The sequence below is a fragment of the Dicentrarchus labrax genome, unplaced genomic scaffold (assembly GCF_905237075.1).
Source record: "Dicentrarchus labrax unplaced genomic scaffold, dlabrax2021, whole genome shotgun sequence".
Taxonomy (NCBI): Eukaryota; Metazoa; Chordata; class Actinopteri; family Moronidae; genus Dicentrarchus; species Dicentrarchus labrax.
In genome coordinates this window covers 12,125,419-12,153,278 of record NW_026136708.1, presented here as the reverse complement: position 1 = coordinate 12,153,278, position 27,860 = coordinate 12,125,419, and the positions used below count along the sequence as shown (strand labels likewise).

General features: G+C 39.0%; 1 protein-coding gene across 2 annotated transcripts; it reads left to right on the top strand.

The window, feature by feature from the left end:
• Positions 1–26,800, top strand: LOC127368656 (potassium channel subfamily K member 2-like). Of its 2 annotated transcripts, none has more exons than XM_051409707.1 (7): positions 1–393; positions 1,966–2,285; positions 9,658–9,775; positions 15,982–16,142; positions 19,273–19,468; positions 21,773–21,927; positions 25,492–26,800. In XM_051409707.1, coding segments are annotated over exons 1-7 (1,308 nt in total). In that variant the 5' UTR covers positions 1–392; the 3' UTR covers positions 25,849–26,800. The 2 variants fall into 2 exon arrangements, with proteins under 2 accessions (XP_051265667.1, XP_051265666.1); XM_051409706.1 differs by lacking the exon at positions 1–393 and adding an exon at positions 414–1,702.
• Positions 26,801–27,860: the final 1,060 nt, after the last annotated feature.

Genomic DNA, 27,860 nt, shown 5'->3' with positions numbered 1-27,860 from the left:
TGAGAGTGCAGCGCAGCGCGTCCAGCTTGTCACTCTGGTGAAGTACGTCCTCTGACCCGCACAATCCAAACCTCTCCATAAAAGCATCTCACTGGGCACAATGTCTCCAAACACACGCACGGATTTCGTGGAAGGGACGTGTTCCTTTTGCGCGCCGTCTTAGCGCGTCTTCTGGTAGGAACGCGATGTCCTGGATGTATTTTTTTTTATCTCCGGCGATTGTAAAGTGGAGGGAGTAAAGCGCAGCTCGCAGAAACCATGTGGAGAGCGGCCACGTCCCTTGGTGGGAGCACCGGAGGCAGAAAGCCACACTGATAATAAAGCATTATTTGCGGTTTCTTGGAGAAAAAGATCCGTCGATGAGGAAACACAAAGAGACGAGATGGTAGAGAAGTAAGTGCATTAATAACTATTTGGCACTAGTGGCAACTAGTGATGAAAATAACATTACAGATATTCTGCATGACTTGTGTGCACCTTCAGAGAGTCATGATTTAGGCTGGGAAAAAAATCACCATATGTAGATACTAATGCTGCTGCTGTTTAATTGTGAATTTCTAGTGAATTGTGGCATCTTTTTCTGCCTGTTGGTATCACAATATTACTCCTATTTGAATTTTTATTATAAAAGTACAATATTTAGGATTTTCTCTGACAAAAACACATATTTAATCCTACAGAAATGTTCATGCAGTTATGTAATACTCCACATATAGTAAAACAAAAAACAAACTATAAAAATCACTTCAGTTGCTGTGGGTTTATTTCACATGGTTTCAGCTTACTATTGATTGAGTGATCCTCCCCATAAGTTGTTTACCATACAATACTGGCTATGAGGACCTCATGGGGTGGTTATGTAATTGCATTTACTGTAGCAAGCTGTTTGGCAAACGGGATTGTGACAAAGAGTGTTTAATTTTTAATGAGCTTCCATTCAGTGGTTGTATTTATTTGCATTATGGGACTCCATCAGTGTATTTTAGTTGTAATTCATGTAGGAAGACAGGTATACGCCTGTCCCACTGTTGCAATATTGTATATATGGGTATTAGACTAATGTTTAGGTTGTGATTATCACATGTATTTATTCGTATTACTCTAATTCCTGGTAGAAATCACGATTCTCTTTGTTAGATCCAGATCAGAAGAGAAGCTGTAAATACGTCCAGATATAACTGTAAATGATGGAAAATGACAGGTGGTAGGAAGCATGCTGCAGACAGTGCATTGAAAATGATCTATTGGATGAAATAAAAGAAAAAGAACAGTAAGGACACAGAAGCAGGTGCATTAGGTTCCCACTGTCAGATATTTCTGATGTACAGACAACCTGGAATTAATTGCACTAGAAATTGTTATTATAAGGAATATTTTGCACTAGTGTTTAGGTGTAGATTGGTTTAATGACTCTCCTGTATAGAGCTGGAACAATAAGTGGATTGATCAGTTAGACGTCTCAGAAAAACAATCAACAGCTTTTTTGATTAAGTAATTTTAAAGCAGAAATGTCATTCTCTGGTTCCAGCTTCTCCAATGTGAAGATTTGCTGCTTTTCTTTGTTTTCTATCATTACACACTGAATATATATATTTAATATTCTTATTTGTGATAAGATAGTACTTGTAAACTGTACTCTTTTCTGCACTTTATTCCCCAATGCTGCTGTGTGTTGAATTTCTCCTACGGGGGATTAATAAAGGTACATCTTATCTTAAGATGTTTAGGGCTGTTGGTTGGATTTTGTTGTTTTTCACTGTTTTCTGACATTATCAGCAAACAGTCTACAATCTACAATCACCTATTTGTGTCTATATCTAATAAATCTAATATATAGATAGAGATAGATCAGATCTTAGTGCTCAGGATGCATTGGTTACAGGCAACACTAACATAAGTATACCCAGGGTGAGTCTCTTGTAATGGCAAGAAATTGATCCACATTAATCACTCCCATCCTTTCAGTGGCCGCACCTGACCTTCTGGACCCGAAGTCTGCTGCCCACAACTCCAAACCTCGCCTCTCGTTCTCGGCCAAACCGGTGGTGCTGAACACCCCAGACTATGATGACGAGTGTGACACCCGGACTACAGTCATGAGGTGGAAAACTGTGTCAGCCATCTTCTTCTTGGTGGTGCTTTACCTCATTGTTGGGGCGACAGTGTTCAGGGCACTGGAGCAGCCTCATGAGAGTTCCCAAAAGCTGGCTATTCTTGCAGAAAAACTGGACTTCTTGGCCATGCACACCTGCGTAAACTCCTCTGAGCTGGAGGATTTGGTCAAGGTAGGTGGAAGCATCAACAACATGTTAATAATTCAAATCCTTCTGCAGGAACTGGAGATGACTGACAGAATGTATTAAAATATTTCACACTGTGTACAGATTTTCTATAAATACTGTGCTCTACACAGAGAGGAGGAGAGAGAACAATACATTCTAAGGTTAACAATGGTACTTGGAAGCTTTACGTTGTTTAACATTTGGTCTTGAGGATTGTGGCTATAGTGGGCAAAATGACTGTGAGGACTGCCAGAGCTTATATTTGAAGACACTTTTTTTAGCTGGTTGAGCTACTGAAAAACCAGTTAGTTTACACGCATTTATTCTGTGGCCCCTGTAGCTAATGTATGAACTGTGCAGTTGTATTGAAGAAAAAAAGAAATGAAAGTAAATGAATAAATATTGGATTGGATTCAGTATATGTAAATAATATTGAAGGATTAATGGAACAGTCACTTCATGCAAAGGTTCCAGTTTCGAGCTCCTGTGGATGTGCATTGCTGGCCCATTTGGTAAAATTAAAAAAATAAAGCAGACGAAATAAAACTAGTAATTTTTAATTACAAAAATGTCACATAAATGCACTATAAATATCAGTATTGAGTGAGTGGTGTTCTGATAAAGGCCATCGACTGATGGAATGACTTTTCCTTTATGGATTAGTGGATCTCAACCAGAGTTGATGAAAAGCATTTCCTCTTGGGGAATGTAGCTGGCATGTTGGACTTCTGGATGATGATTACTTCTCTAATGTGCCAGAATAGAAAGGTCCTTAAATCCTGGGGGAACACTGATTTGTCTACCGCTGATAATTTAGTTCCCTTTAATGATTGTTTGCAATTGTTTTGCATATTCTGCTCCCACAATCATTTTCCTGTAAATTAACAGTCAAGCTTGGATGTCAGATTTTTTTTATAAACAAAACTTTATGACTGTATACAGAGCTGCTATAGTTTCTCAGATAACGGGAGGGGTATCTCGTTATCACAACAACGCGTTTAATTATAATGGAAACTCTCCAAACGAAGGGGAGAAAGATCTCATTACAACAAACACCTTTTTTCATAATGACGACAAAATGTTTAAGACTACATATATTGTTGTCAGTGTATGACTATTTTAATGAAATAAAAGGGCGACCACATCCCCACATCACTTCCTTTTAGGACTAAAACACACAACGAAATTGCTGTTGTTAGCCGATGTGGCACTTAATGGGATTTTCATTAGTAAGCGGGTTGTTCTCTCTCCAGTAGAGACACTTTAATCACACTGACATTCAAGATGTTGCATTACGGCAGAGCATCAGCCATAAGTGAAGTTTCTGAGTCTCACGATGAAAAAGAACGCACTGAAACGAGCGAGCATTCGTGTTTCAATGCCATATACCTACTGGTAATTATGAGAGAACTATCCGGGTATATCGAGATACTGTGTAAATTACTTTTTCTCACTGTCTCACACTCTTGAGAGTGGTTCAAATGTAGTTCATTATTATTATCCAATTGGATATTTCCCTAGATGTGGAATAAGTATCATGTATTATTTATAAACTGTCATCTTCTGGGATTGATTTTAGAGATACAGTTGCTTGAGCAAGTATTTAAGTGCAATATTCAGTTTATTGCTGTTTACATGCTGTTGATTAAATATTTATCAATTGGATTTCCAGTCATTTTTTTTTGTTAATGTCAAAATTAAAGCTCTTCTACCATGTTAGCTCAGGAATAGTTTTTTCTGTGGGCGTTCAGTGAAATTTACTAAAATTTCAAAATGACTCCAGACATATTAAAACTGACCCGAGTTTACTAAGATTATTTAATAATCTTCAGTGCCCACCTTCTGTATGTAAATGAGACTGCGTTCAATTAAAAGGGGCTGGTGACAGATGGCGGTTATTTGGCTTTAAGATGCTGAGTTAATGTTCAGTGGTGGTGATGATGTTTTCTGTGCTGAGATCACTATCTATCAGATTGACTGTTAGATAATAATCTCTTGTCAGGAATCGATTTAATGAGTGTAGTAATGGAAGGCTTGTTTTTGTTTTAATGTCAGCCTGCTTCTCAGTCACATTAATGAACGTTGTGCATACATCCACGATTAGTTACGAGCTAAAATATGATGGCAAGACAGTGTGTGGAGGTAAAATGAATGGTGGAACAGGGTCGTAGCCTAGATTATTGTATTTTAACATCGGTCATAATGGTGGTACTTGATGAATCAAATATTTTTTTAGGTGGTACGTGGTGTAAAAAGTTTGAGAGACACTGGTATAGATCTGGAGCCAGATAGGAAAGTGTTGTGCTAATACGAGATCAACCTCAGTTGCTTTTAATGCTAGACACCAGAATTGTTAGTGTTGTCATTGTGAGGATGTAAGCACGCTGGGGTTAGCATTTAGCTCAAAGCGCTGCTGTGCTGAAGTCTCACAGAGCCATTGGCATGGCTTGCTAGAGAAAAATCTATGAATTATATATTCTAGCAATGATCAATCAATTTGTAACAATCCAAGTGGTGTTTCTGAATAAGGGAATGCCCTGCTGTAAAGTTGATGAACGAAGGTTACGGCCTGTAGTATTAGCCTGAGGGTGTTTTTCACCTTTGCTAAAGGCCATCTACTGTACTGTATGACCCCTAATATTAAATCTCCCTGTCAGGCTATTGTCTCAGTAAAGCTAGACATTAGGGCAAACTGTCCTCTGTCCTCAAAAATGTCTTTTCAGCCAATTGAATGTTCGTTTTCAGGCAAGTATGACTCTTATCACTGACCTTTCCACTGTCAGTCAAATCAGTCTGTTCTCATTTCCATTTACAAAAACCTAAATTCTCAGTATTGGACCAGAAACAAACTGCAAAATGAACTGAATTAATTATTGGCTCAAGATTTTAAGCTTGTGAAAACTGGGCAGTTTGCCTGAAGGGGGCATTTAAGAGAACTTTAATGCTTTCCTAATGCTGTCAGGCTAATTCTGAGCCAGTTTCTACACTAAGAAAAATCTTGCTGTCTTTGTGCTTCTACTAGACAGCAGTCTGACCAAACAGCTCTACCTATCATCCATCAGACAGTAGCCCCATGAGTTCAGCATCCTTTCAAGCATCTAGTTCTCTTCTGATGATTTATTGATAAACAGCTTCAATACAGGTGTCCCCCACTCACTTTTACTTAATTATGTATACACACACACACACACACACACACACACACACACACACACACACACACACACACACACACACACACACACCCATCTACCTCTGTAGGCTCCCACTGATCAAAAGCCAGTCAGGGGAGGATTGAGGGGAGTTGTGCTCTCAAAGGGAGTAATTAAAAAAGTGAGTGATGTCAAAAAGCTCAGACGATTCAATCTCTCCTGGCTGTTTGGCTCAGCTTGGAGACAGCTAGTGTGGTCTTCACATTATCCTGCCTTATCATTTCCCATGGCCATAGTTAGTATGCATATAACCGGGTGCCAAAACAGTGAATTAAAATGGTTTGGCTGGATAACAAAGGGGCTGACTGAGCCAAGCCTGTCTGATTGTGTGATTGGCTAAATTATGTTTTTTAGAGGCACAGTGAATGTAGGGTTTCACAATTATATCTTTTGAACCTCTCCTCTGTTGTATGTGGAAGTGATTAACGGTAGAATAGATAAAAACACTGAACTATTGATGTGTTCACCTTTGTGCATTAGTTTAATTTTGTCTGAATATATTTGTATCCTCTGCATGTGTGTAACCAAAGCTTGGTTAAAAATGCTTTTTGGTCATTTCATTATTTTTACACAAAAGCTAGCAGCTACTTTCACTTTCAATCGTCTCCCCCAAAAGTTTGATTTAAAAATGTCCACTTAGGAGCTGCCGGAAAGTTGTAACACTGTGTTAACATATTGCAGTTTTATCACTTTATAAAGTTGATATGATGAACTTCTTAGCAAACTGGTTGCTATTTACACATCCAGTACAGGCAGGGAAACATTAGCATTCATTTCGAGTCATGTCTGTGTCCACCTGATGAATGTTAGTCCAATACTTAGCTCTGTTTTTGGTCTCTCTGAACTCCTCAGGGAAATATCTGACTCCACTATTAGAAACTAAATGCTACTAAATGCTAGAAGAAATCATTAAACAGAAATCAATTTCAATACAGTGTAAACAAACCACAACATCCGTGAAAGAATTTGGATCTATGAAATCTAATTATCTACAATATTAAGTGCCTTGAAGAGGCTCTGCTAGACTGGTGGCAGTAATGATAGTAATATGCTGAAATGTACACCCATACTCTGAAAGAAAAAACTGAGAAGACTTCCTAACAGTACGATGTTAGATCAGTGAATATGTTGATGAGATTTGGGTGTGACGTCCACTCTGTGAGCCTCTGTAACCTGCACTTAGACAGAGTTTGTGCATCGTTGACGTTTATGTGTATCTCTGCAGAAGCATAATTCAAAATGTATTCTCACTTCCCGCTGAAGAAATAGCCGCTATGAAAACTATTGACTGTGAGGTCTTGCATAAGCACCATAACTGCTTTTATGGGGTGGAGGCTATCTCAAAACCACGGCAAATAAATCTCTGCATGGGTAGATACCACTAGACGTAGTATAACCCTATTGCCACACAAGAACATTAATATTGGATGATTTTGCAAAACCCTGGATAATGTTCAATGATGGAATGTTTTTACGTGAATACAAACATCCCTGTCTACAATATCTATGCATGTCAACTATGGTATAGTTAAAGTTAAGGAAAGATCCTGTTTATGATAAATAAAAAGATCCACAACCTCACTTTCCATGGCGTTACATGTAGGGCACAACATTTCCCGCACTGGCACTTAACATTTGCATATTTCAAGGTCTTTCAGAATCCCTCAATATGAAAGTAATTCCCAGGATACTGGGCCAAGGAGTTGAGAAAATGTGTTTTTTGTTTTTTTTTGTAATTTGAGCGAACCACTCCTTTAAGCTGTTGTGCCTTTGTGTTTGTTAGCTTGTGCAGATAAGCAACACACTGTTCCCTGCTACATTACTACAGTGTTCACTGCCGTCAGCCCATCTCTCGCTACCTTCTGACCCACTGTGTCACGTTTACTCATGTGTCGTTACATTAGTGCTCAGTTTCTAATCCATTATTCATCCGTTTCAGCTTTTACACACTTGATCTTTACAGCTTTATCACACGCAATAGTCGTAGGTTAATGAAAGCTCTCTCAGTTTCACTAAGGGTGATGAATTGGAGTAGACAACACCCTGACATTGCAGTGACCCACAACTGTGTGTGTGTGTGGATGTACAGTTTCAGAAAAAGCTGACAGTGCTAGTTCAGGAGGACTGTTGGCAGTGTTATGTGATGTGCGTCATTATTGTAGCATTACTGCTCTGTTCCTGAAGGTTTATTGATATTAAATACAAATCATGGAGATCATCAAAAAGAGCTACTCCCCCACTTGTACAAGTCTAACATTTATTAAGGTGAAGCACATACGAATCAGACCATTTTTATTGCTCTCGGTTGGAAAAAAAACCCACATATGCATAAGGGAATAAAAGCTTTGGTCCAATAAAGTATTCTTCTGCAATTTATTAGCACTGCCTCTGTAGCAGTGCTTGCTGATCCCTTAAGGTCTCAAATCTTTTCTTTTTCATTTGTCTCAGTAATGATTCTGTATCTTGAGAAGCCACTTGGCCAAAAACCTTTTGTCTTACTGCAGTGAACTGACAGTCACTTTTAAAAAACCTTTGGAGATCAGATTCATCCCAGAATCATGCCAAGAGGGTAGCGGACCTGCCAATCCACTAGAGGATACTGTGTCAGTGTCACATTTTGCCTCACCTAGAGATGGAAGGTACCCATGTGTATGAAGGTGCAGTATGAAAAGCTATAATGTCTGCATCTCCTAGGTGAGGCAAAATGAGATGCTGGTTGGTTGAAAACATTGTCTCTGGCACTACTTTTTCAAGGTTTCCAGCTGACTTGTTTTAAAACAAGAACCCTGTAAAGGGGGTCCAGGAGTATCCAAGAGTGGTTTCCACACAGTGGGGAAATACTACACACTTAGTGTTTATTGAACAGGGTTTTTTTTTAACATAACCTGTAACCCCACAAATAAATGGAGTCAGTTAATGATGTAGCCCTTGACTAGTAATGCTCAGTTACCACTGTAGGTAATAAGTTCTTTACAATTTTGCTCTTGTGTTTTTGGTTTTGAGAAAAGAGCACCATGGAGAAATCCATGGCTTGTGTTTAGTGCAGTTTATTACACACATTACATTACATAACATTACATTATTACATTCATATATATTTATACAGCCTATGGTACAAACTCTCTTTCAGTGTCTGCTGCTCAGGTCTATGTTTAGGTGATTGTGGGCGTGAGAAGCTGTGCAGTGGTGTGTTTCCCCTCCAGCTGGTGGCTTCATTCCCCTCTTGTCTCCTGTCATGAGAGCACAGCCCTGAGTGGGAAAACATGTTGCTGTTCTGTTTCCTGTACAGCCGACTGGTGTCTAAAGGGCTTTTCACACTCAGCTGAGACTCGAGTCACACTCAGAGTCACCTGGTAAAGACTAATCAGCACAATACTGACCCAGCTGTTATCACATCCTAGCCACAATGATGCTCCCCTTTTGATACCACTTAAAATAACCTTTTATTTATCACGAGAAAATCAACAAAAGGCTTAGAAGTTGTTATCCCCCACATCTTCAACAAGTGGAAAAGTCCATATCCCTTTAACACATTTTAATATGTGTTAAATGTTCGATCTGGGCTCTGCTACCTGAAGGATAAACAGTTTCTGCACAGATTTCATGCAAACAGGCTGGGTTATGACCATTGACAGTACATATGGTTATGACATGAATTTAAATGTTAGGAAGCACTGATAACAGCAATGTGTGTGGCCAAAGTAGTGGGTGTGGCTAAAGTGAATCTTTAAGATTTTGAGATTGTGAAATGAAGTCCCACATTGAATGGAAACGTGTAAAAGGTCCAAACAGATAAAATATGCAGATGTTAGCATTTGAGAATGTGTAAATAATTTGTAAATGAATGTTTGAATAACATTTATGCACAAATTATCTTAAATAATCTGAGATATAACTGACAGGCGTTGCTCTTTTATGCATAGTGCAGATATTTAAAATTTAAACCTTTTTCATGAATTTTATGAAGTCAGACAGATGCCACTCGTTGTTTCTCACAACTCTTAATTGGCTTTGGTTGGATGTTTATCTTGGCTGTCATCTATTCCCTGCAGAAAATTGATGCACACAGCTAATTTTCTTTTGTTCCTCAGCCCACCTCACACCACACTCCCACTGAGAGCATTATGCGCTAACCTCTTTTTCTCTTCTTCTTTCCGCTCCAGCAAGTGGTTTCAGCTGTCCGAGCAGGTGTGAACCCTTCAGGAAATTCATCCAATCAGTCGAGCCTCTGGGACATCAGTTCCTCCTTTTTCTTTGCTGGGACTGTTATCACGACTATCGGTAAGTGGTTTCTCTCTATTAAACTACTCACTGCTCATTCTTCTCTCCTTGTGGAGGCTTTTGGCAATACTTCACACAAGGTGAATGCAATGCTGTGAAAATGTAAAGACAATTACTGTTTTGTGATGTAGAAACATTTTTGGTTGAATGCTGGAAAGTGCTTTATAAGCACAGTGCATTCATCATTTTTCTTCATGCACTAAGCCAACAGAGGCAAAAGGCAATTTTTATGACCATTTTGGCATGAGATTGCACTTGCATAGAAAAATTACACTTGCTAACCTAAAACCTGCATCGGCTCTTTTTCCAGATTGTGCTTCATTGCACCAGAATTGCACTTTGACCACTGGTCACCAAAATTGCAAAAATTAGTAGGCCACATTCACTTAGATTGTAGCTCAAGTTTGCACTTGCAGAAAAACAGAGCCAACAAAACAAAAATGTTGTTTTCTAATAGTGATTTAACCGACTGTGTCAGATGGTTTGTTACACAGAACCATCTGGAAAGTCACTAGATCAGTTTGGAAAAGGGAAGGCACTTACAAAATAGTACGTGGCAGGTGACTGGATGAACCACCTGTCACCCGTAGGTTCTGAAGAGCCTCTGTGAAGCTCAGTTTGGTCGCCTCTAGCTGTCGTCGTCTTGGAAGTTCTGACTTCGCCTGTCTAGCAGCAAATTAAAAAATGGTGGAGTGTAGCAGGGGTGGAGCTGAGACAGGCTGAATGAAGTCTGGTTACTGAAAACAGCCGCCTGTGACAGCACCCACCTGTCAATCAAAATGGCAATGTCCTTAATTATGCATAAATTTAAGCCTTAATATAATCTAAACAGATACACCCCCCATAGCAAATAAATTAAGCTGTAATGACCAAAACCGTTTTCTACATCAGACTGTAAATGTGTTTATTTCTGCTGTAAAGTTGGCATTTTAATATGGGACCTTATAGACAGTGACTCACTTCTGTAGCCAGCCTCAAGTGACGTTCGAGGAACTGCGGTTTTTGTTAGCTTAATTTTACAGCTGTGGAGGTTGCCGCTTGGTTGTCACACACACCTAGTGTTAAAACCACCCCAGTAGCTCATGCTGTAGCTGCCAGCAGTTCCTCTCAGGATGCTGATTGGTCCAAACCACTGTGGTTTGGACAAAAGCACGTAGCTTGAAACTTGGCAAGATGGATTCCTGCATGATCTTGTGAGTCCAGCAGCTTTGAAAGGTTTCAAGTGATTCAGCATAAATTAGGTTTATGAGCTACAAAATAACTCCAAGTACACAAACCCAAAGGTGTATCGACCCGGTAAAAAAACATTGCTGAATTGAGTACAGCTTAGCTGGTTTATTACTTGTTTGTTTCAGTGTTTGGGCAGACTCTTTCACCAGCCTTGGAGCGTAAGATCTGTGTAACCCATGTGAAAATAATTTGCATAAATAATGTAATAAATATGTAGCCATGGTTGGATACTACACTCTTCTCTGCAATACACTTAAAATCCTATTAATTCACCACCACAAACATTAAGTCTGAAACTAACAAAATAATAATAGAAAGAAAACAATATATCAGAAAGTGTGTATAACGAAATGAAAGCTTGCTGTTCCTTCATGCAACACACATAAACAATTATCATTAAACCCATAGATTAACATAGAAATGTCTGGCAACATGTACTGACTTTTAGTGCATAGAGTCAATGGTACAGAGATGTGGTAATACTTTGATTTTCTAAAACTTGGTAACCGAACAAGAACTGTAGCCTACAGAGGTTAAAGGATTCTGAACTACATTAAAAGAACAGGATTTTTAAGGGCCCGTGCTCAGTTGCTTTTAGCTACTGTACTGTGTAATCAAGGAGCTGTCATCATGTAGCACATTCATACAGCCTAAGACTCTAACACACTTCCCTTTTCCATCATGTTTTTTCCATCATCAAGCTCTCTCTCTGTCACCTCCAGCTGTAAGAGCTTAGTAATAAGGAAAATGAAACAGCTCACACACACACACGCTCACACACAGCTAGTCTGACAGCTCATCTGGCTCTTCCAAGTGGACCTTGACAGATGGGTGCTTCTGTTCAGTGGGTTGTTGGGCTCCGTTTCACATCTCTCACATCCTGTCAGAGCTCATTCTCTGGTCAGTAAATGTAACACCTTGAGTTGAAATAAACTGATCTCGCTCAATGGTTGGCGAATTAGTGATTTTTACAGATTAATGGTCATGATGTGTAGGCAGAATGCAGTCTTGACGAATATTTCGGCATTGAATTGCACTTTTTTGCTAACCTAACCCTCCTCCTTTTCCAGATTTTGCTGCACTGCACCAGGCTTGTACCTCTGCTCACCAAAACTGCAAAAATCCATTGGCTACAGCAACAGCACACACATGCACACACACAGTCAGTCTTATCTGGCTCATCCAAGCAGACCTTAACACATCAGCTTGTCTGTTTGGTCATCTGTTCCACTTCACCTCTCCTGTAACCCGTCAAAGCTCATTCCCCAGTCAGAAAGTATTACAGTGTTGCAATAACTTGATTTTGCCCTCTGGTTGGAAAATGTGTGCTTTTAAATGAGATTAAAGGTACTCATGTGTAGGCAGAGCGTAAAAGCTGCACTGTGGGTTTTCCCTTTGCTCACTTTAGATTGAGTGTGTCGACTTTCTGTTTTTTACTCAGTTGCTGCAGTGATTTAGCAAAGTCAAGGCAGATTTACTGATGTTTGACTTGAAGGTGTAGTGGTGTTTTCTCATGAAAAGAGAAAAAGGGAGAGCTGTTTTGAGTGCATAGATTTTTTCTATTGGCTTTTTTTGAAAACTCATAGAACATAGAAAGGTTTGTGAAGTGAAGGAGCATCTCTTTTGGTATATAGAGTTTTATCAGCTTTGATTTTGCTGCAGAAACCTCACTCCCAGGTGGTGTTTTGTGCGTATTACCTACGATGCTTGTTAGTGTAAACAGCACATAATTACTGTGCTGTCTGTTGGCAATCATCATAATTTTGCCTGATTGGTACAAAATGTTGTGTTTCCATTGCTTCTATGCAAATTTCACAAAATCTGTTTTCTAAAGCCATTGTGTAAATTGAAAGATACAATAATAATTTCCATAAAGGAAAGCAATTCAGCAGGCGCAGCTGACATTACACTCTTTATTATATTCTTCTTGCTTTACTTGATTCAGTTAGAAGTGGCTGAGTAACATTTCAAACCCACAGATTGATTTGTTTATGAGGAGATCTTTAATTGGATGTGCCGTATTGAGGCAAAGAACCTTTCCCGCACTTATTTTCATCTATATACTTTATCCAGGGAATGAACTGAGATAACTCCTATATCTGTTGCCTCCTTTCTCGTCTCTCCCGGGAGTTAAAGAGGTGCACTAACGATTGATCTCACAGTTTTCTTTCCTGTGGGATTCCTTTGCTTAGTCTCTCCTACTGTTATATTCCTACTGATATTCACATTTCCCATGCTGTATAGATCAAAACAGATCTCATACGTAAAGGAAAAGGTCGTTATTATTCTTTTTGACAAACTTGTTTCCAGTGGAGCAGAGGGGTCCTTATTCCATAAAATATCAGTTTTATTTAATGTGATGTACTGTACCATGAAAAATGTCCTTTTCTTTACTCTGTGAAATCCATCCAGGGAAACATCCTAGATTTTCTATTTATAGGAAGTAAAGTTGAAAACAATGAGACAATGAGCTTACTTTAATACCACCTAAAACCCACCATGACAGGATTTCATTGCAGGCTTTTTTCACAATAAAAATGATCAAAAACCAACAAAACCAACACTGTGTCTTTACTCGGAGCTAATAAAGTTACTCATTTAAATGATGTGCTGCCATTTCCTCTCCAAGCATCACTTAATGAGTTAAGAACGAAGTCATTAAGCTTTTATTGTCCATTCATTCCTTGAAGAGACGGTACAGACGGGGACACGTTACTGCACATGATCATTACATAACGTTGTCTGCACTGTCATGAATTCAGTGATTTGTGACCCATACTGACAAATGGGTTTGTCCACTTCGAGGCTTTAAGTTTAATGTATAATTCATGCAGGCAATGTTGTAGTTAAGTGCGAATCTAATCAAACTTTTTAGTAAAATATATATAATCTAATAATCTCATCTAATAATAATGCTGAAATTCAGATTTTTTTATACATATGCATATAAATCGATGTTCTTCTCAATTTTTTACCTTTCTGGCAACTTAAAAATTCTAAACATGTCTGTTTAAAAATGCTTATATATTTTTATTAAGACTCATTTAGCTATATTTTTTATCCTTTTTGGATACAAAGACAGTTAATTGTCTCTGAATGCCACCATTTTATTCCAGTGTGTCACACTAACACTTTTCATGTCTGATACTGTGATAGCATTCAAAGGTGAGAACATAAATAATCTGTTTGATTCAGAAAAATAAAGTTAATGCAGCTTCAAATTTGAGAGCTGCAGCTCCTCATTTGTTCTGCAACAGAGGCACCCAGAGGTGTGAAAAATTAATCCAGCATCCTGTCTCCCATTGAACTAATCATGAAATTAGTGAGACTTGATTGACAATTTTTCTCACATTTGGTGTCACATTACTCCAACGTGGAACTGGAAAGTCATTAGAAGGCACCCTGCAGCTCCCATCCTGAGACAGATGAGTACATTAATAGAGAAAAGTGAGTGTAGTTCATTATGCAGACTCCTTATGAAACGTTAAATAATGAAATGTTGTTGAATGTGTGGAGTGAGTTTTACATGAGGCACAGGTCTTGAAGGTTTTTGTTTACCAGAATGTGGACTTCTATAAGCCCCTATCCATTTTCTAGCTGCACATGATGACGGAAAGAAGATGAAAGGCAGCGATCCAGTGATGGGCTCACATTTGTGTGTTTCTGTTTGTGTGTGTTTGCGAACATATGAAGGCCTTGATACAGTGTGTATATATATATATATATATATATTTGTATTATTATTTTTTGTTTCAGTTTTCAGTCAGGTCAGAGTTGTTTGAGGACACTGGGTGTGAATTATTAAATGTAGTCTGAGTCAGCTTTGCTTTTACACAACTTCTATCTTTGACTCATGAAGTTTCTCAAGGTTTTTCTGCTGCGTCTGTCTGCAGTGACGCTATAGGACAGTCAAGCTTGGTGGAAAGTTTTCTTGTGTGCGGTTATTTATTCAACTTGATTTGGTGAAAATACGATGCCTTATAATGAGATACAGAAGTGCAACAAATATAAAATATACACTGACAAGTAGTGGTAACATTCATTGCTTGTGCTACTAAAGTGCACAAGGACCACAATTCCCAGGACCGTCTTTCAACACTTAAAAAAAATACCAAAATTATATTCCTACAAAAAATGAATCCACAAGATCCTTATAGGCCAGGGGTGGCTTAACTAATAGCTCAGCATTAAGCACTACCATTTCAGCCAGCTACCTGACTGAAGCTAACCTTTGTGATAAAACACCAGCAAGGGCAGTTAACCATCCATACACTCAGTATACTATATATTATTGCACTTAATATATAACGTAACAAGCTGTCATCAATTCGAATCATGTTATCATCTCCTCTGCTCCACTGCTCCGTGTATGTGCAGGGCTAAGCCTCACCCTCGGTGAACAGTGATCAGAGCAGATGAGAGGACAGAAAGATCAACAGGAAAACGCAGTAAAGACTGTCACACTGAGGACAGGGGTGGGTGCTGGCTGTACGCAAGCTGCCACACACATACCTCGACAAGCTGCTCTTCTACAACAGCTTTACCTGTAAATGTAAATAAAGCTGTAGCTTCAGAACATAAAAATATCATTCACTTTACGATTGTTGTAAGTAACTTAAAGTCACACATAAAGCAAAATTACAGAAGGTAAATAGAATGAAAAGTGAATGAGGTAAAGCTTGTATTAGTGTTACATATGCAGTTCTTTAATAAAACAAGCACTCTACTGTTGAAAACACTGTCTGTTAAAACACAGAAAATCCCCTTTTTTATAGTAAAGTGTAAAAATGTACTCCAATAAAACAGTACCAGCACTTCACAGCATAACAATCTGTACCCTTTAAAGAACAGTCTCACAGGAATCTACAATGTCCTGTTCTGAACTAACTACACTACTACCCTACTAATGTATCATGTTGCAGCTAATTTACGCTGACATTTGACTTTATTAACTCTCTGCTTCTCCTTTCTGTCAGGATTTGGGAACATCTCTCCTCACACAGAAGGCGGGCGGATCTTCTGCATCATTTACGCTCTGCTGGGGATTCCCTTATTTGGATTCTTATTGGCTGGTGTCGGGGACCAGTTGGGGACCATTTTTGGGAAGGGCATCGCCAAAGTGGAGAAGATGATTGTGGTGAGTTCCTTTTGTTTAGATGAGCTTGTTTTTGTTTTAGTACCTCCCTGCGTGTTTACCTATGTGCAATGAGCCATTTTAATGTAGACAACACAGTCACATTTGACGACTTCATTACCCAGGCAATGCAAAGGTTGTAAAATTATATATTTCCTATAAAGAACTGCACTATGCAACATAAATATCCCTCAACACTAAACAAATGCAGGATTTTTTTTCTTTAGTTGTGAGTACCTGACTGTTTGGAAGAACTGGATGCAGTTTTATGGTTGCCATGTCAACAGACTCCTCGAAACCAATCTAAACCAACCAAATGCAGACCCTTTGTTTCAGTAATGAAAGCCCAGATCACTAAATAATACAGTTGTTTTAAAGCAATATATATATATATTTTTAAAGTTTTTGTGTTTTTGTTGAATTTTTTGCTGAACTCATTGGACTGTTGCCATCTTATTTCTGTGTTTCTGGCAGTGGAATAAACTAGCAGCACACACTGATCGATACATCACTCTGAAATAATGGTGCTAGGCTTGTTTACCACATTGCAAGTTACACATTGACTTCTGTCCGTATACAAGACCATACAGTTTGCACACATCTGTCTTAGGTGCAACACACGTCAGCATTCTGCCAATTAGAAGGCACCATTAGTCATTTTGTACATAGAGAATATAAATGGACTCTGCTGGGCAGTCTGGATGATGGTTAGTCATTAAGTTTTCCTTGGAAACTTAAAGAGTAGCCCTGAAAAAGCAGCTGCTCAGTACACCGGCCAATAAGGATGATAACAGAGACTCTGAAGGAGTTTCCTAAGTTACCTAAAACAGATCAAATTAGTTATTTTATCTTCTAAAAACTTTTTATTTTCCTTTTTTTTCTGTACCAGAACCATGCTTTTTATAAACCACTGTACACCATTAATCAAATGGACTGTGCAGCTATTTGATGACTTGCAATTACTTAATCATGACTCTGAACAAAGAAAAAGACTAGAAAACTATAGATGCAGTATAACAGACATTTAATAGAATACATTTATAAATAATAGTTTGGGGACCAGTACACGCATGAAAAAGATGTGCTTTTCTTTTAAAGTTATATGAAAAATGTGCCATTCTTTAAATGATGGAGAGGATGTTGAGGGGGGTGTATGACATAATTGCATCATTACGCAAAAGTTACAGTAATGTCCGAGTCAGCAGAATGCAATTTGAAAACGACCACCTGAGTTTCTGTATATTGTCTTATTTAAAGGAGAAGAAAATACCAAATGAGTGTGGTGTATGATGAAGAAAAATAGCTGATGCTAGCACTTACACATCATTTTTCATTATGTGAGAAATAAATTAGGTGGTGAGTAGCTGTTAACATCCATGTTTCCAGTCAGTCTGGCTGTCAGAGGACTGCGATTGGAGCCACGTACAGTATGTTGGCTGAGGAGTCATACGAATCAGCTAATATGACCCAGTGTCAGGATGGGACTGGAAATCCTTTTTCCATAGTGATTTGAAGCAGTTCAGACTGCTGGCGGGAGGTGTTGTTGGCAAGTATTACCAATTATATTATAATACTTGCACTGGAGTCCCCAATGACTGACATACTGCAGTCAAAGCTGACATTTTAGGAAAACAAATGAAATTAATTAATTAACATTGTTTCCTAATTATGTTGATAAAAACATACCCTGACTGGCCTTTTGTTTTTCTATTTGTTGTTGCAAATAGCTGTTATATAAACATAATTTCTAGAAACTGTGTTGCGGAGAGACACCTGAATATACAGTAGATAGGCTGAGATATGCCCCACAGTAAAATAAAGATCCCAAAATCATTATATTTTTCTACCAGAGCTCATTTTCATACATGTAGGATAATCTTTTGTATCTGGTGTTTGCAATTTGTACATAATTTGTAGGGGTGAAAAAGGTAATGCCAATAAAAGTCCACTATAACAGATTTCTATATAGGAGGCTCCATTTTCAGTATAAACGCACAAATAGCAATTTACTCAAGAATCCAGATACTCGGCAGCAACAGGTTAATTATGACTTTGAATCATTGCTGGCTCTTCCCTCCTGAGGGAGGAGAGAGGTTGGCAGCTGGCCCGAACAATGGAAATAAATGGACTGTAGCAGCTGCTGAAGTAGCTGTTGTGCAGTGTAGATGCTGGTTGAGAAGCCACCTCAGCCTCACTAGTCCCTAATTTAGCTTGTAGGTCTCTTTAAACTGTACACTACTGTAGTGTACTTTGTCCAGCTCAGCAAGGACATTAAACATCACAGGCTCAGTGATGTGATGTCTGGCTGCTCTTTATGCCTCCCCTCAGAGGCTCTCTGCTTTGGGCTTACATAACTGCAAGGGAAAAAGGCCACGATACACAGGGAACCAGCTGAAAGCAGTCACGTCAAGTGCTAAGGCAGCAGAGAAAACTGCAGCATGCAGAATGGACTCTAATGAACTGTAACTGTGATGCAAAAGAGGGACTGCAGGGCTCACGTCAAATTCAAATCCTCATAGCTTCAGCTGATCGCACAGAATGTAATTGCAGCGAGCCCATTAGTATATCTGCTACAATGTTATGTGAAATATTTGATAAGTCACCGTATTACAGCACATGTGAGGCACGTCAAGTGATTTGCCACCTCTCCCCAGCTCAGGGGGGTGGGCCATCTGACAGCGAAAGTTATGTCACATGAGCTTGACAGCCTGACGTTTGAGATGTTAGAAAACAGCAAATGTATTCCTAGAAGGAGGTCGAAGGAAGTGAGTCATCACAATGTGAAGAAAAAAAAAAAAGCCTGTGGGAAATCAGGGAGTAGGAAATAGGCAGAATGTTTTCAAGTGTTAATTTCCTTCACAATCGTTTGAGCAAAGGTCTTGGGCTACAAGAAATCACTTATACATGTGTACTAGACAAAAAAAATTTACGTCGGCCAATTAACAAATTATAATACATCATTAATCACCACTGTTTGCATTCATAGCCTTTGCGCTCCTCAGTTTTATAAACAGATTGTGTTTTTTCTTTTAAGCCTTTTCCCTCTCATTCCCACTGGTTTCATTAAAAAGTTAGTTTTTTTATGTGGAAATGATTTAATATTTGTCTCAACAATTCTTTTATCTCCCCACAGAAGTGGAAAGTCAGCCAGACGAAGATCCGTGTCTTCTCCACGCTGCTCTTCATCCTGTTCGGGTGCCTCATTTTCGTGGCCCTGCCAGCTGTCATCTTCAAGCACATCGAAGGCTGGAGCACGCTCGAGTCCATCTACTTTGTCGTCATCACCCTCACCACGATCGGCTTTGGAGACTTTGTTGCTGGCGAAAAAGGTCACTTGATTTTCTGTTTGATTTATTGGCCGTCTTTCATTTTTATGTCTGACGCCCAGTTTAGAATCAGTGTATTTATAGTTGAGTTATTCCTCAGCCAGTCTGACTCAACAGATGTGCACCACAGCGATAAGCCTCCCATTGGCCTGCTATTATACTCTGTGCTTCACAATATATGATTCTGACAGTGCATCTGAATCCTTGCAATATGTTTTTATAGCTCCCATCTGTTAAACCAGAATCTATACAAAAAACACAAACACATTACAACTGACATGTTATTAAACAATCATAATGAATAAATGATTCACTGCAATTCATACTTTAATGAATATGAATTACAGACATAAATGCTCTGCAATGTGTATGCCCATTTCTGCAGCATACTCATTTATCAGAGCCAGTGAAAATGAAACATGTCACCACCCATGACTTTTAAAGGAATAGTTTGACATTTTGGATATTCTGCTGAGAATTAGAAGAGAAGTTTTTTATTTCTGTACTGTGTATGTACTGAAGCTGGAGGCAGCAGCTGGTTGGCTTAGCTTAGCATAAAGACTAAAAACAAACCTATAAGATTCACTAATTAACAGTATACATGTTGTTTTTATACCATGGTCTGGGTGCATACTCAATTCTGAGTGGGTGCAGACGGGGACACGTTACTGCACATGATCATTACATAACGTTGTCTGTACTGTCATTTATGCCTGATGGGTGTCCATTAATGCCTGATGTAGAACACCTACTAAATAGTTTCAGTGAAACAGTCTGGTTACTGTTCAAAGGTAATGCGCTGAAATAGCTAGCTAAATATCTCATAAATATAATTCACAACACTGAGTGTCATTCTTCAGTGTCTCTGAACACTGCAGGATGGGGACTGTAACACACAAGCCCCTACACTGCCCCTCTGAACTCACTGATACTTTCTATAAGCGATCTTCCACACATCCTGTCCACTATTCAACTCGTTACATCAGGATGCAGTTGTGGCCTCCACGTCATCCATTAATTCATGATAATGGACACTTCATTGAGCATTATACCTTACGTATACCCTGCACAAAATCAGAAGTAAAAAGAATTTGCCATTTTACTTTTCCTATTTCTTGACTGGCAGTTGTTGCCAGGCAACCAGCAGACTTGGATTTTAGGCTTTTGGGGTTATTTTCTTACTGGAGACTATTAACGATATATAACATGTCAGTTAGTGGGCTGGGAGGCTGGTTGACGGATTTAGCTATCTTTGACAGAGCCAGCCTTGCTGTTACCCCCTGTTTTCAGACTTCATGCAATGCTAAGCTAACCAACTGCTGGCAATAGGTTCATATTGGTCGTATCGATCCTCTCATCTACTGTAAGCATACTTCCCAAGATGTCATACTATTTAATAACTGATCCTTTGGCCTATGACATGGTTTTTTATCGATGTACAGTATTTTAAGTCATACATTTTAGTCATAAAATCCTTAATGAGAGAGATTATGAAATATCTAAATTACTTTCACACATTAGAGAGTGAGCATGTGTGCATCTCTAAGTGTGAGTGTGTGTGTGTGTGTGTGTGTGTGTGTGTGTGTGTGTGTGTGTGTGTGTGTAAGCAGGTGGTATTAGCTTGATTTGACCTGCTTGACAGACAAAAAGGGAGAGGCAGATGTGAAAAATCACAAACACTTAGCTGCTAGATTAAACTTCCCTGAGTAGGCCTAATGATTATAGATTAGATTACACCACCTGTGCCAGGAGTTACACTAAACTAATTAGCCTGGATGGCTGTTAGTTAAACTGGTGCTGTAATGGGTGAATATCTAACTGCTCAGTGGGCTACGCTGCATCATACCAGTCCATTTATTGAGGGTTCATTCAAACACACAGCTGATGGTGGGATCCAAAATTAAATGTACTGGAGGTAATGTTTGTACGTGGATAGGACTGGAGTAAGTCCATGCTGCTGATGTAATCGGTCTATACATAATATAGACAGGTATGTATCAATTTCAAATGAGACCCATTTTGTATTGTTTACAGGAATTTATCTCTCAAAATGAATTAAAACTCCCTTTTAAAAAAATTTTATTTTTTTTTTTTTTTTTTTTTTTTTTTTATTCATCAAAAAATAAAAAAAATAAAAAAAGAAAGGCAAAAAGGGAAACTTACCTAACTGACTGCATCACTAAAATGAAAATGAATAAACTGCTTGCGTTTGTTTCTCCTTTCAGAATGATTCAGTTTGGTAATGTCATCCAGGATCACTGGATAACACACTTGTGTAACTGACTTCTTGTGTCTTTGGTTCTGTAGGTGGGTCTGCAGGTGGGTCAGAAAGTCCAGAGTATCTGGACTACTACAAGCCTGTGGTGTGGTTCTGGATCCTGGTGGGCCTGGCGTACTTTGCTGCTGTGCTCAGCATGATTGGAGACTGGTTCCGGGTCATCTCCAAAAAAACTAAAGAGGAGGTACAGTATGTGCTGATGTGCTACGAGTTATGTCACACTAGAGCTGTGGGAGATAAGAAACCTCTCCCTGTTAAAGGAGGGAAAACTGGATTTCCTTGGAGGTTTTTCTCAAAAAGGTTGGAGAGGATGTTGGGAGACAAGGATCGCCTGCTAGCTCTTCATGTTCACCTGCTGAAGCCCATTACAACACCTTTAATTTGATTTTTTATATTGATCAAGATCCAGCTGTCCAGATAAACCTCAATTTCCCTCAGGGCCAAATATATTTTAGTCCAGAATCATTGTTCCTAAGTAGAATGAGTCACGAAATGTGTCGCTGCCAGTGACTAACAGAATAAAGACTTTTAAGGGACTCAAAGTCTCACAGACTGATGAACCAAGCTTGTGGGACTGCTCCAACTGCCATAATGCTTAAGATAAAAGGTAAACTTAAAAATACATAACAACATAATCTTCAAAAGCCAAGTGAAACATGAGACTGGGTGCACATTTATAATCCAGCCTTATCTTCAAGGAGAATGAAAGAAGAAAGCTTGAGAGAGAATTTCAAATCTTTGCTTACTTTCTCACCTTTGTATACTGTACTGTTGTGTAAATGATCTGTTTCAACAAGTTACAAAAGGTGGTTTTAGAATATCGTTCCCTATATCCTAGTAGTCGCCTACAAGAGACAGATAATCTGTGAATAAAATCAGGTTCATGTGGCTCCTCCTAGTGCTCCTAATGCCATTTGCATTTGAATCCACATGGGCTGAACAAAACAACCAATCAGTGCCAAGAAAGACAGAAAGACGTGTTGGATTGGTGGCTTGAAAATAGTTGATGTTAGAGTCCCATTCCCTGTGTTGGTATTTGACAACCTGGGAATTAGACTTATTTTTATAAAAATTACGCACTGGAGCTTTAAAGTAACACTATAGACTGCCAAATAGTTTGCATTATGAATGTGACATGACAAATACTAGTGTAACTCTAACTGCATTAGACCACTTCAAGCTGCTGCCGCTTCACATTGAACCCTACGTGCCTCTGCGCCAGCCTAACTAGCCACAAATATAATATTGCAGGTGGAGGGACATTTGCAGTAAGTTCACAGGTGTCACATCCCTCTCCCCTCATAGTGACAGAGTTATATCTCACAGTATTTTCCAATTCACTCTTCAAGTCATAAATCTGAAGTGATGACTCTCCATCCCGGCTGCGCCCTGTGGAGAAAATACCATCTCGTACAAGAGTTGGATTAAATATTTGTTGTGCTGCTGCTGAGTAATAAAATACCTTGTTGCTCTGGCAGTTTCATTATTTACATGTAAAAATAATGGAGCGAACCAGCACTTCCACATACAGACACACTGTCCTGCATAAACCATCTAGATTCATATATATTTTCTTTATTCCATATAACATAACAAAATGGAGGGGGGGTGTATATGGGGAGGGAATCCTTGCACAGGCATAATGAGGAGTAGAGCTGTGGAGACTGTGAGCTCCACAGAGAAATACATTTCTGAGAGAGGTGGTTGCGGTGGGAGGTTGGGGAGGGGGGAGGCAGAGAAAGTGAGAAGAAGGAGGAGAAAGCACGTACTGAAGTGTTTGTGCTCGTGTGTGTGTGTGTGTCTACTGTGCTCACACATACACACCCTATACATTTTTACTTAAGCGCACAGAAGGCAGCTTTAAACAATCACACCTCCAAGCCTAATGAATAATTAAACAGCCTGGAGAAAGCCTAATGGATTATTATGGTGAGATCAATGATGTGTTTGTTCGGCTCTCTCCGTTTCTTCTTAAGGACCATAAACTGTGTCCACCAAATACAGTGTATGTTCCCCAGAAACCTGGGCCATTAGATCACACGCTGCTCACACAAAGGACATTACTTTTTATTGCTGCAGTAAAGTATAATAAATAAACCTCAACAGTGATGGGTAAGGTGTGAACATGTCTACACCTTGTCACATCTGTACATCTCTCAACAGCAATAGCTGGCCACAATTATGTACATCAAAGTGGAAATCAGAACGCAGATTTATTTCTGCGGTGCCCTTGTAGCTCACCTAGTAGAGCGAGTGGACTCGTAGCGGCAAGGGTTTGAATCCAATCTGCGGAACTTCCTTTCCTGTCAGGCTTTAGCTGTCACTATCATAAAAAGCCAATAAAAGCCCCAAAAAGTTCTTTTTCTTTGTGGACTTGACTTTTTAAAGAAACGTGGTTCTTATCATCTGGTGATATAAGATATATGCATTACTGTAAATTGAACTACCCAATAGCATATAAAGTAGTTCAAATCACACAGCAACATCAGTAAAATGCAACATGCACATTAATGCAACAGTCATATTAATCCAAAAACGTCATATAGTACATAGTAAAACACAGACAGGGACCATTTTTATACTCACACTTTTAGAGGTTGGTTTGTCCCTCTGGGCCACTGTAGAAACATGGCGGTTCATCATGGCAGACTCCATTGAAGGTGACCTTTTTCTTTCAAGTGTAGTAATAATACTGTTACTTAAGTAAAGGAACGGAATAATTCTTTGACCACTGTCCAATTTTTAAAAATGTTTAAAGCTCATATTTTTCCGGTAAATATACAGCTAGCAGCCAGTTAGTGTAGTTTAGCAAAAATACTGAAACAGGGAATGTCTGTCTCTGTTCAAAGGGAAAACAATCTGCCTCCTCTAAAGCTCACTAATCAACATATTATATTTTGTTTATCCAGATATCCGGATATAATGTTTTTAATAAGTGCTGGTAGGCTAAGTTTGTTAACATTGGATAGAGCCAGGCCAGCTGTTTTGCCCAGACAGATACAACACAGGTATCTTCTCATCTAACTCTCAGCAACCAAGCAAAAGCGAATAAGTATATTTCCCAAAGTCCCAAAAAAATCATTCCTTTTTGTTATTGACTGAACATATGTGATACCCAACATATTCTCCACAGTGTAGTTATTAAAGTCTATTTTTTAAACCTCCACATTTGCAGTCACACTCTATAACAGATGAACATTTACTGCAAATAATAGATGAAGGCTTTAGCGTTCATTCGTGGGCATTGCTAATTGGAGAGCAACCAAGACGTGAAAGAACACTCAAGGCAAGAGCTCTTAAACAGTTGTCTGAACAGATTAATGGACATGGCATTTATGTTCACCAGAGTGAACTCCATTAATTATTGGTGAGCTGTTCACATTTAGGTGGTCAGTTATATTAACCTATTCTGTCTGACAACAATGAATACCTTTCAAAATAGCCATTGGGGTTTTGAATGATTGATGAATCATTAATTAACCATTACAAACAGACAAAAAATACCAGCACTGCCATTCCATTTCCAATTTTAAAGGACCATACCAGTGTTTTATAACTGCATATTTATATGCTTTACATTACATTTTCACCAGTGTGTTTCTTTGTTATGCATGCTAACAAGAAAACATTAAACAAACAGTGGTTAAGCTTCAGAAAATGTCTAACTACATGTGTAAATGCAGAAAATGTAGAGGAGCAGGTTGTGCTTGTTTTCCTTCAGGCATCAATCTTCAGTTTGTCTCTGCAGGTCGGGGAGTTTCGGGCTCACGCAGCTGAGTGGACAGCAAATGTGTCAGCTGAGTTCAAAGAGACCCGGCGGCGGCTCAGCGTTGACATCTATGACAAGTTCCAGCGTGCTGCATCCATCAAGCGCAAGCTGTCATCCGAGCTGGGTATTAACACAGCCATCAACCAGGAAATGACCCCTGGCAAGAGGACGCTGTCGGCCAACCTGTATGAGGACAGAGAGGCTTACCCCAACTTAACTCTCTCCCTCAGTCCTGTCACGGGGGCCCTGTCCAGGAATGGTAGTCTCTATCTGAACGGCCTCAGCCCAGACTACGCTGACAGGCGGGAGTTCGCCATCATCGAAAATCTAAAATGAGCGTGAAAATTAGATTTGGGGAGCTGATTGAAACACAACTGGTAGTGGACAGAGCTTACAAACACATACACACTTTTGTGCTTATTGACTGAACATCTGTGACAAGGTACCCATGTGCATTCATGAAGTGGATTGTGTTTCAATCATTAATTGAAAACCTTTAGAGTGACTTCAACACAGGTCAATGTGTCAAGCTCCGTACAGTCATATGCGTGTCTAATGCTCACACAAGAACTTAAAGTGTGTGTACTCAAAGGTTCCATTTATTCTATAAAGAATCTGACTTCCTTTCATTATGTCTGTGCCAACATGATCGAAAGCTGTGCTAGTGATTGAGCCAAATCAGGAGCATGCTCCAGACTGGAACTATTGATTGTATCATAGGCATGAGTTTAACAAACTAATCTCATAAGCAGGAAGGAAATGAAAGCCCATATTGAGGTAGCAACACACTGGACATCTTCTCACATACCCACACAAAACCCTGTAAACACACAGAAATTAATACATTCATCAAATTTAGAAGCAATAGAAGTGTCTCTGCTCATCTCTTGTTGAATTTCCAGAGGCCCTGAAATCTGCATCAGATAAAGAGGATCCTCACAGCTTAAAACACTCCATAATCAACAACGGACACTGGTTCCTGACGAAGCAGCAAACACAAAGGAATGTGGATTTTTTTTTTAGTTTACACTTCTTCCAGTATGAATTTATATGGCTAGCATTTGCTGGCTGGTCTGCCCTTGCTATAGAGACGAATGTTGACATTTTTGCTCCTCCATGAGTGACGTTTAGCTTTTCACCCTAAGGAATAATCCACTTGTGCCTTACTAAAAAACCACACTGAACATGTGAGGATGGTGATGCATGAAAGACCCAGAAGCACTTTGTCTGTCCGTTCATACTTGTTGTATATGAGCACAGTTGTAATAAAGACATATATATATATATATATAGGAGGTATCTTGAAAAAAACTGTATGAAGAAGAGCAAATGGAAAGAGAGTAGATGGACATCCTTTTAACTAATATTATCTAACCAATTTTTAAGAGGAATCTACCTAATGCAGGAAACTGAGTGGAGGAACAGTTTCTTCAGATAAGATTAGCAATTGGGAAAGTGTTACCTTTCTGTCCGCCAGTGTGAATTAGCCATTTACTACCAGTCTTAAAGAGCTGAGATAGTTACATTAACCACACAGTGCCAGGCCCACTGATCAGACACTATTCTCCCCGATACCAAAGTAATGATCCTGTTTTTCTGACTGAGGAATCAGAGAGGTATCCAGTCTGATCAAAGGATTAGGAGTGCTGTCCTGCAGGTTTCTAGATATTGAAAACACTGTTGTGTTTTTTTCATGAGAATTGAACATAGAGCTTGGTGCATAAATATAGTCTTTTTTTTTTTTTTATCCAACTGGAGAATAAATCCCCGGCATGTATGGTACTGTAGCAATGAAAGCTCTGTGGGTGTGAAGAGCATACAGTATATTTTCCTTATTGCTTTTCATAATGTTGCAGCTCTCATCACTACCATCAGATTTAAAGTTAAAGGGAATATTTCCTCAGCTGATAAAGATGATGTCTTTTATGTCTTGTCAATAATGAATGTACACCATCAGAAACCTCTATTTAGTGTTTCACTGCAGCGACTAAATTATCAAGATTTTAGAGATCTGTGATTTGCATCACACTGAAATAGAAGCATCAAATTAAATAAAGGCCTCCCTGCGGCTGATTTGATGTAGATTGAAGATTATGAAGATAGGAATGTCATGTGGGACAGCTGATATTTCACTTATTCTCTTGCATTGCTTGAATATACATTTTGATTTCACATTTTAAGCAGGAACATTTTTAAATTCAGGATACTTTTGCAAGGATGAGAATGGGTTGGTTTTGATGACATTACACAAGGATATTTTAGGTTCTGGTGTCTCCCACTTGAATGGTTTGGATTGTGTGTCTTATTTTATGGTGTTATTCAGTGCTTTTATCCAGCGAGATATGCTG